At 32.8% G+C, this 11,049-nt stretch overlaps 1 protein-coding gene across 1 annotated transcript; it reads right to left on the reverse strand.

The window, feature by feature from the left end:
- Positions 1-2,466: 2,466 nt before the first annotated feature.
- On the reverse strand, positions 2,467-5,295 carry LOC131077981 (late embryogenesis abundant protein At5g17165). Its single transcript, XM_058015591.2, has 2 exons — positions 5,158-5,295; positions 2,467-3,104 (listed from the first exon to the last, which is right to left on the reverse strand). Exons 1-2 carry the CDS (start codon positions 5,235-5,237, stop codon positions 2,843-2,845), a joined length of 342 nt encoding a protein of 113 aa, XP_057871574.2. The 5' UTR covers positions 5,238-5,295; the 3' UTR covers positions 2,467-2,842.
- Between the last annotated feature and the right edge of the window lie 5,754 nt (positions 5,296-11,049).

The raw sequence follows: 11,049 nt of genomic DNA on the forward strand, positions 1-11,049 counted from the left end.
GATTACCACATGAACATAGCAATTAAATACCATAAGAGATTAAACTAAGCATGATTGAATACATACAACTGCTATTAGTTACATTACATCACTAAAGCTACATCCATCATATTCCATATTACTGCATTCAATTAATAACTTCATACATACAATTAAGATTAATATCACCTAAATTACATTATGCCTTTTTTTTTGCCATAATGCCATACATACATCCAAAATTAAAAGGAACCAGATGAATACATACACCAAAGAACACCAATTGATATCGAAGTTCACCCCTAATGGGCTACATCTCCGGGTCCGCTTCAAGTGCAAGGCCATTCTATTAAATAAAAGGTGAAAACTACATAAAGTTAAACTACATAAAGTTCACATCAATTACATCTCGCCATCATGGCGTACAAAAGAAAATAATACATATGACCACATAGGGTCCAAGAGAAACATGAATGATCCCAAAAGAAGAAGAAAGAGGATCCATCTGAAACATGGTATGTAGTAAATACAAGAGAACAACTGGAGCACCAGCAAAACTAATTCCTCTCAATCCATCATAAACATCCCATGGTCTAACTTGAATATCAGGTACTTACAAAAAGCATAAACAATCAGATATGACTCCCACAATAGTGCTCCAAGCAAAATCAATACAAACTGCACACTACTGAACATAAGGGAAGAGTGTCATCACATAGCTTGGTATGGTTATCCTGGTAGGTCTCCATAGGTCCTGACCCCCATCATAGGTTATCCTGGTAACCTCTCCCGAACCCTCGACCCCATCCAAGTCTCATGTGGACCCAACACATCCTTTCGTGAAGACAAGGTTGTTGATTTGTCATTCTAGGCCTTCCCACTGCATCATGAGTCTGTACTAGCATTCAACCATGAGCGAGGCACAATTATCTTATTTAATGTTTCATCTACCAATCCCCCTAATTAAATTATTAAGTTATCACTTATTTAGACAAACTTTTGATGGGTTACCCTACTTACCACTTTGGTCGTGACCCCCACTCGAAAGTCACTCTCCCATATGACACTTAACCACAAATCAGACGAACTCCCCAAAACCAAGGTATACACAAGAAATAGTATACAGAGTTCAAAGCAATAGAAAACCACTTGGCCAAACAAGCCCTTGCACACAGATAACTAACTGATGATTTTCTGACTAGAGACATGACCAGTTACGAATACAACCAATACACATAACCAAGGACTTGTGGTTTTTGAAAATAAATGCGAATACTATAAATTAAAAACATGCATATTCGCTACTCTATAGTGATGTTATTTTTTTATTTTGTTTAAATACAAATTGACCAAGGTTTTATGATTTATCTAATTTTTCAAAATACCACATTTGAAAAATCACCATTAATAAATTAAACTCCAAAATTACAATTATACAATTTTGCCTTTTTTTCAATACAAATAAAAATATAAATTAATCAATATTTCTCTAAAATAAAAATATCATTAAATTTTCAATTATATCTATTTTGTTTCATTTCTAAATTTTCCCAAATAATATATTATTTAATTTTCAAATTTCTCCAAATAATACATTATTTAATTTATTAATTATATATATAATTAAACAAAAATTTATTAACAATATTATTTAATTTAATAAAAATTAAAACATAAATAATAAAATAAAACTATTAAATAAATATTTTTTTAAGCACCGAAATGCTGCTGCCCACGTGGGGGGCTGGCCCACATTGTGGGTTGCAGCGCTCCCCACTAACATGGGGGACAGCATAGGGTTGCGCTCCCCAAAGTGGTGGTGGGGTTGAGACCTCGGGCTCCCCCACGCACCACTAAAAATTTATAATTTCTTTTTATTTGTTTTTTCAAATATGCGCTCCCTAATGCATTTCCAGAAACATTGCCATACTCAGAAAATTTCTGAGTTTACCTAGTCTTCAGCTTGTCAAATATTATTGCAATGTTTAATTTAATGTATCTTTAACTTAATGCATCTTTAATTCATTAATGTTTAAAATAAAAAATTATTTGTACCTTTTGGAGAGTTTTAGTTGTATCCTTTAGAGTTTCTTGACGGAGCATTAGAGATCTTGTAACTTCCTGTAACTTCTTCATAAAAAATTATTTGTAACTTTTGGAAAGTTTTAGCTGTATCCTTTAGAGTTTCTTGGCCTAGCATTAGAGATCCTGTAACTTCCTGATAGGAAATTGATAGCAATGAGTCAAGATGCAGGGCTGATTGCATTTGTAATATGGAGAGGTCATGATACATTAAATAAGTCTACTGGAATCTATCCATCTACTAGGCAGCCTGTATTACATAACTTTGTCCTTGTGGATATGGGTCTTCAACCTAGAAACCGAACTGCTGCTAGGAAACTTGTAATGATACACAGAAAAACTCTGATTTTGTTTGGATATTAGCAAAATACCAAGCCACTGCAAGGAAGTTTACGATATACATAGTAGAACCAATAATTTCATACTTCTGATTTGAGTTCTTAACCAAAATATCAAACTTCTGCTTTACAACATATAATGATTAGGAATGCAACTCAGATCTTTGTATTCAAGGACATGAGTTCTTAACCAAAATACTAAACCATTGCAAGGTGGCTTGAAATGGTACTTAATAAAACTCATGACTTCGGACTCTAATAAAACTCATAACTTTGGACTCTGGATATGGGTTCTGTACAAAAATACAAAACCCCTTCAAGGCAGCTTATTATAGTACATAATAAAACTCATTACCTATGGATATGGATTCAACACAAATACCAAACTGGGGGACTTCAACAAAGCACTCAGCTAATCTACTTTTGAAGCCTACATTCATTGGTTAATTGGAGGGTTGTCTCTGAACATCTTCAAGGGGCCGAAACCAGACTTGTTGATCAAGACTAGATTCAGCTTTCTTTCCATGAGAATGGCAAGGATCTCCACCTGCCCAATTTTGTTCATCTGCAGGACCAAACACGCCTGTCTTAGGATGAGGTGCCCACCACTTCTGACTTGTAGTTACTGTTACATGCTCTGGAACCCTTGTGAGATCAACACCTTCATCTACATTTTTCTCATATACAGATGAATGTATGGAAAACCTGCAAAAAGTACCACCTTGTTCATGAATAGATTGCATACTTTTAACATGAATATCAATACACTTAATTAGCCTTTCTGCAGTGCAGTTGATTCTGTAATTTCATCGATACCTACAATATGAAAAAGAATGCACAGCATGTGTGATTTTAGAAGATATTTGCAGGAATACATCAACCAAATCTCTTAGCAAGTGGATGCCAAAAAATAGATTTTGTCTTAGACAATATGCTCATGAAATCTTTCCAATCAATTGTATTGTGTGCTTTTATTAAATTGAATACAAGTCCTATCACAATTTGGCGTTTCCAGAAGTTACTGGAAGTTAAAACAGAGTAGAAAAAAGAAACAAATCTCAGTTTTTGGCATTGAACAGAACTAGATGGTTCATTCAGTGATGCTAAATCAATAGCAACTTAACATTTTGTGTTTCATATTCTATTTTAAACTCTTTGGCATTGAACAGAACTAGATAGTTCATTCAGTGATGCTAAATCAATAGCAACTTAACATTTTGTGTTTCATATTCTATTTTAGTTTAAATAGGACATTTTAAGTTTTAATTTTTTAGGTGGTTCATTTGAAATCACACTACACTCTAAACTTGACTTGTTTAGATGATTCATTTGAAATCACACTAATCACCTAAATAAATCAAAGATCAGAATGCGCTACTTAAACTTATCCTGTATTCTAATACAGTCACAAACTTTTGAACAGATTCATTCTTTCTAAGATTCCACATTAAGCAGAGGTAACTGGTAAGCATGGTCTGAATGAATTAGACAGATCTGGTATCCTGTGAACTTCCCATCATAGGAGGTCGCAGGAAGTAACCTAAGACCACTGTCAGATTCAATTTACTAGATGGTAAATCAATAGCAATTTAACATTTTGTCTATCATCTTCTATTTCGATTTAAATAGTAAATTTTAAGTTTTGATTTATTTAGGTGGTTTATCTGAAATCACACTACACTCTAAACTTTGATCTTTCTAAGATTCCACATTAAAGAGTGGTAACTGGTAAGCATAGGCTAAATGAATTAGACAGATCTATATCCTGTGAAATTTCTATCATAGGAGCTGATATGAAGTGGAGACGCTTATGCAGCATACATGATGCACCTTTGAACATGATTATTAATTAATTAAAAAAAAAATCATTATGTTTTAATTTTTAAATAATTAATAAATATGATTAAAAATGTATTCTATATGCTATATAGACGTATGAAATAACCTATGAGCACTGCCAGATCCAATTTACTAGAGAAGGCTATCCACCTTACAAATGTTTCCCTTGAACTGACAGACATTAAACTAAAATGACATTCAAAACAGCTGAAGAAAGATGGGCAGTGGATAGGCTTAAGCAAAGTGCTTTCATTTACTTAGCAGTTTGCACCAATGTAAGCAAACATTACACAAGAAAATGTTCCACAAGCAAAAGCAATAATTACACAAGACCAACTTCTACTTGACAGCGCTAATTTATATTTGCCCCAAATAGCAATCTTCCATATGTCTCATTTAACAATCTTATCAGTACTTGAAGAATTTTGAGCAGCTTAAAGCTCGTGAGTGGACTCACAAGGACGATTTAATGCCACTCAATTTCCCAAGCATCCACATTAAATTCAGAGAGGTCAAACAAGTACCAAAATTTTTTTTTTTTTTCAAGATTAAGATTCATTGTTGCCATTAATAATTCTGTTTGAGATGAATCCCAGTCTGACTAAAGTGGACTTCTCTTGTTTCTTTTTGACAAGGTAATCTATATTTGGGTTGTGACAGAGAATTTGTAACCACACGACAAGCTGTCAATTTCATCAATAGCAAATCTCTAAAGGAGCCCTAGATTAAATTCAATTTTACAACTAATTATTCAGAAGAATTAATGAGTAATTTTAAATTAATAGAAGAGAGACCTGAATAGTTGAATATGTTTGATCAAATAAGCCATCACTAAGATAAAGGGGATGAAAAAACCAGTGATCCAACTATAAAACAGGTTTGTTTCCTTACTGTCAACAAAAGATAAACAATATTCTACCTTGAAGCAGGAATGGAATGCCTGATCACCCCACAAGCCTTGAACAGGGACCTTCCTGGCATCAGCAAACTCAGAGCCATATAATTCTCTGTATCTCCTAAAACACTCTACAACTTTCCAGAATTAGACATATCCATCACTATTTATACAACTCAAGTCCCCAAAAGTAGAGAGTAAGTGCCACCGACCACGTTTTCCATGTGTTAAATATGCACCTAATCATCCATGGGAAATGAAAGCAGCACTTACTCCTAAGGGTCAAGGCACATGTATGCAGAATGGCCTTCCTTCCCCTGGAAAAGTTATTGTTAAAGGGTCAAGGCACATGCATGCAGAATAGACTTTCCTTAGAAGAATTATTTGAGGCATTTTAGGCTTATATTGAGTTATTTGAACCATTTTAGACAATCTGTTTAAGCTTTCAAAGTACTGTACTGTACTGTACTGTACCCCACAGTCAAATGTCTGCTTGTTTGCTTGTGTTTCCCAGTCTTTATCTGTTATACCTAATCATATCCAAGAGATCTTATCAGTGAAATAGGTTGCGTCATCTTTCTGCCACCGTGACCAGAAACCCATGTGAAATTAAAAAGATTTGAATGCAAAGTCAACTAGAATACAAAACTTGAAAGGGGTTAGCTAACTATGAAGGTTAGTTTCAATGGAAGGTTGCTGAAAATTCAATAAAGTGGATTTTAAACAATAAACAAGAAGAGAAATGTGACTGGAGTAATTTTTCTTGTGTCTAATCAAGAGGTTTTCTTTATGTAGTGAGTGCACTCAATTGTGTATATGGTGTGGTGAAGAGTGAATTTTGTTGTATCTAATTAATTCAATGAAATTAGAAATGTCATTGAATGACATGAAATACTTTTAAAATCAATATTGAAATTTATTAAAGTCAAGATTTACTTTCATATTAATTTAGTGTATCACTTCACAATAGAAATTCATTATTTTAATGCATATAATCGTGTTCCTAGCATTAGTTTAGGCATTTATAAAGTTGAAATTTGATTCAATGAATTAAACGGGTTGGAAATGTAATTTGCAAAAAAAGATTAAAAAATTGATTTTTGTACTAGTTATTTCTCAACATCAACCAATAGAAAGAAAGATAAATGATATTTTTATAATGATTTAAAATAGAAAATTAAATATAAACTTTATAATTGTTGTTTATTTTTTAAAATTATGTATGCCCATTGGCTAAACAAATAAAATAACTATTATTTCTTATAATTATTATGTTATAATGACAATAATAATTTTTAACAAAATAAAGAAGTCTTTTAATAAATCTTTCATATTCAACTTTTTTTAATATATTATGTATAATGAAAATAAGAATTTTTAACTAAATAAAATAGTCTCTTAATGAATATTTCATATTCAACTTTTTTTAATAAAAGATAATGTATAATATTCACACAAAAAAGGAGAGCAATAGAGAGGCACACCCACAAATCTATAACAAAGACAAATAAACATAAATAAGACCAAGCCCAATAAAATCTAAGCAGCTAAAGACAAACTAGAATAGGGAGGGTCCTTATAATCAAGATTGCCCCAAACATCTCGAGACATAGATCATCAATTGGCTCTCAACCATTGAGAGCACCTTTTTCTTCAAGAGGATTATCTAAGGGCTACTAAGAACAAACAAGAGAGATGGCCAACTCCAGGCAAAGGAATTTGTGAGTGTCAACTAAGCTATGAGCATTACAATGCCCTTGAGAGGAGCTAGAAGGTTGAGACCATCCATTGTCTCTAGAAATTGAGCGCTGAGAGCCATAAGTGCCACGAGAGTGAGATCCAATGTCATGTTTGACAAGCTGATTATGACCATGCCAACATTCTCGGGGGGAGGAGGGATTCGATGGGACTAGAGAAATAGTGCAAGGGGTGTTCCCCTCTATGTGATCCAACAACTCCTACAAATGTGCAACTTCAAGTGTGGTTTTATTAGGTTGCACCTAGATCTGTAGAAGTACAATAGAACAAATCATGGCTTTAGTATATGAAGAATAATGAATATTAACAACCAATAAGAAAGAATAGTATTATTTCTATATTTTCAAATACTAAAGAGAATTTCAACCCTATAATCATTTCAAATATGGGTATACTTGTGCAGGAGATAAGATCAATCTCCAAAAAGAACAATATTCCAAGAAAAAAGGAGCCGATTTGAAAAACCTATAGAAATCGTGAATCTAGTTCCAAGCCTCCTATGCTTTGGGACAAAACCAAAAGAGGTATTTGAAGGATTCAATCTATCCATAAAATGAATAATGGGGAATAGTTTAATACCTATATGAGCCACACAGCCACCCAAAAGAAAACTTTAGTAAAAATGCATTAAGAAAATTAAGCCAGTGTAGGCTCTAAATATAATAATAAATTACATTGAAACTAGTCGTGTCAAGTCCTTGTAGACGATTGAAACTGCCACATGAGATTCCCTTTATTAATTAGATTCTCCAAAGATTCTGAGTGAAATTATTTAGTATTAAAATCATGAAGGTCATCTCCCACATTATCCCAATTTTTTTTTTATAAAATTCACTAGGAAACTTGTTCAACTTGGGAGCCTTATCATTAGTTTTTGTGAAGGCAACTTTCTTTAGGGAAGTGTAAATCCTAATGAAGGCCTATTCAACTCTTGATATAATTAATTACACAAATTATTCACAAGACCTAACATAATTAACCTAAGGGATGTGTGCCACATGTTTGTGTCTCCATCCACCTCAATACCTTATAATATCATATCCATGTTTACATAACAATCAGTGATAACTTTAAGAAACCCCTCTCAAAAAATTATATAAAATCTTGGTGAATATTTATTGTTTTAAAAAAATAATAATAATTTTATTGGCCAATCTTTCCTTTTTTTAAAGAAAATATTAATTTTATTGGCGAATTTTTTTATATCAATTTTTTTGGTAGAAAGTATTGGCGAATCTTGAAAATTAATAAGAGTACGCATTAATTACTATTTCAAATGCTTTCGTATTAAAAAAATAGTTTTTTATAGAAAAGTATAGTCCTGAAGATGAAAATCGTTAATGAGTTTAAGGGGACTATTTAGTTTCTACCATTAATTTCAAATAACCTAATAACCCTCTTTTTATTTTGAGAGATAAAATATACCAACAATTTGTAATACTCATGAGGCCAAAAATTGCTTTTAGACCATTGATTTTCATAGAGGTCAATAATTCGAAAGCAATTTCAAACCCCATGAGCATTACAACTTGTAGGTACAATTTACCTCATGAAATACAATGAAGGTCATTAGATTATATTTCAAATCAATGGTGGCAACTTAAGATTGTTGATATAACCCTAAAGCAATTAATAATTACGATCACATATTATTGGTGAATTATTTAGATTTCTACAATAAATTATAAAATGTTGGCGAATCTAATCCAATCATGTATCGAATACTGTGACAAATCTTTGAGTTAAAAAATTAATAAAATAAATTCTTTAGCGATTTAAATAACACTAAAATAAAAAATTGTAAAAATGTGGCGATTTGGGTCACCTTAAAAATTGAACTTATTAGCCAAATTTTGATTCCCAAATTTCAAAAAATAGCTAATTGGTGAATATTAGCCACTAAAAAAATCACTGATAACAATCCTCATATTAACTAACCTTTTTCTTGCTCAAATAACAAATTTATGGATGGATTGAACCCTACACAAAGAAGAGCACATAAATTGAAAAGTGTTAGTTACATGATAAAAAATGGATTTCTACTTCAAAATAACTTCAAAGGCATTCATTTGAGGTGTTTGAACCAGCAAGAAGCTAAACAAATTTTGATGGAGTTCCATAGCAAATATCGAATACATCAGATACTTCAATATGGTTATTATTGACCTTACTTTTTCATGGATATGCACCAACATGCTATAAATTGGCATGTCTTCCAGATTATTACCTATCAAGACGTAATCCTTCTATGCCTCTTCAACTAGTGTATGAGGTAAGATCATTTGTCAATTGGGCTTTATATTTCATTGGTGTTATTAGCCCCAATTTACCTACAAACCACAAGTCCATTTTGATAGAAAAATGTTACTACATGAGGTGGACAAAGCTCAAGTGTACAAGAATTGCATTACCAACATAGTCATCAAGTTTCTAGAGGGACATCTTATAACCAATTTCGGGATGCCCTTTGCTTTGGTATGTGACAATGACGCTACTTTTTCTTTCATACAATTAATGCAATGGTCTTTTGAACATAACTTATTCCTAAAATTCTCTTCTAATTATTATTTTCAAGGAAATGAGGTAATTCAATCTACCAATATGAACGAACTTAATGTTATTAAATGGTTGTTAAAATTTAAGAATCCTAGAGATTGCAATACGTAGCTTAAATTTTCCTTATGGGCAGATAGAACTAGAATTAAACCCTCCCTTGGGAATTCCCCATATTAGTTGGTGTATAGTCAAAAACCTATTATCTTGCAAACCCCAATCCTCAAATTCATGAAATAATTTTAAATTGATAAGGACAAAATTGAGGTGAGCTTTATAAATTTTTCAAACTTAGATGAAAATAGGGATGTTGCTCTTCAACATTTCTTGAAACATCAAGTAGCAGTAAAATGTTGGTTTGATAAGTGGGCCAAGGTCAAGGATTTTAAAATATCTTACTTGGTCCTCCTATGGGATAGAGCCAAAGAAAAGAATGGTGACCACCAAAAGTTTGAAAAAAATTGGTTGGATTCTAATCAAATATTTGAGATCCTCAAGAATTCTTTCTAGATTAGTTTCTTAATATAATACCTTGTCCCATTACTAGTTAATGGGTAGTTTCTCGAATATCATTTTGGTCCTTATCAATTGCCAACACCCTTGCATTATACTAGATTATATTTTCTCCATTTCCTTTTTGTATGGACATCTTTTGTTTTGTTTTCCTTTGTTCTTTTCTACTTTCAAGTCCTTCCTTATGTGATGTCTTATTTTGGGATACTCATTTTGCTAAGTGAGGTATCCAATGTGTATAATTTATCATCATCGATGGCTATTCCTTGGATAATTATGCTTATTGCATTTTCTAATACTTGAATAATTGATGATACTCAAAAATTTGATTTATATTCATCTGAAGTGATTTTAAGTAGGGAGACATGGCTGGGGTGTTGCAACAATCCCCCCAGTGCAAACAAGTGGTATCAGAGCCTAGGTAACAGGTTCAAAATCCCTCACTTGTGTTGGGGGGGGGGATATTGTTGCAAGGTGTGCGCCCTTGGTCTTCCTGTGTTGTGCAACGTAGTGCTCGAGTTTGTGACATGACTTAACCACCTCTTATGGATTCTATAAGTCTAGTGGTTGTATCGGGCATTAATAGGTCGGTCTTTTGGTGCAACGGAAATCGTACTTCTAACATCACTTGCATACAAAATGGGGAGTAAAACATGAGTTTTTTGGCCTTCTAATTATTCATCGCTACTCGAGGTTTTTTTATCATAAAATAACCTTGAATGAATATAAATTAGAGATTTGGATCCTAAGAAGTTCTAGTGTTCTAAAAATATATAAGCATTGTTTTCCTATCGAGTCACCATTTGGCATGCCCTACATCCACACCCCATATCTTAGCTAGCTAAAATGGGGACCCCCTCCTCTTCTCTTTCTTCCTTTCTTCCCCTTTTCTTTTCTTTACTCTCTTTTTCTTGGTTTTGTTTTATTTTCTTTTTGGTCCTCCGAGATTTTGGGTCTTAAAGGGATAATGACTCTATCATTAGATCAATAGTCAGTGTGAATTCCCATCCTCGCGAACTTTCCTTTTTCTTTCTTTCTTTTTAGGAATTTGGTCCTAGAAAGATCTTGGGATTGAAAGGAAGCTAAGGTGTG

This window comes from Cryptomeria japonica, chromosome 5, assembly GCF_030272615.1.
Source record: "Cryptomeria japonica chromosome 5, Sugi_1.0, whole genome shotgun sequence".
Classification (NCBI taxonomy): domain Eukaryota; kingdom Viridiplantae; phylum Streptophyta; class Pinopsida; order Cupressales; family Cupressaceae; genus Cryptomeria; species Cryptomeria japonica.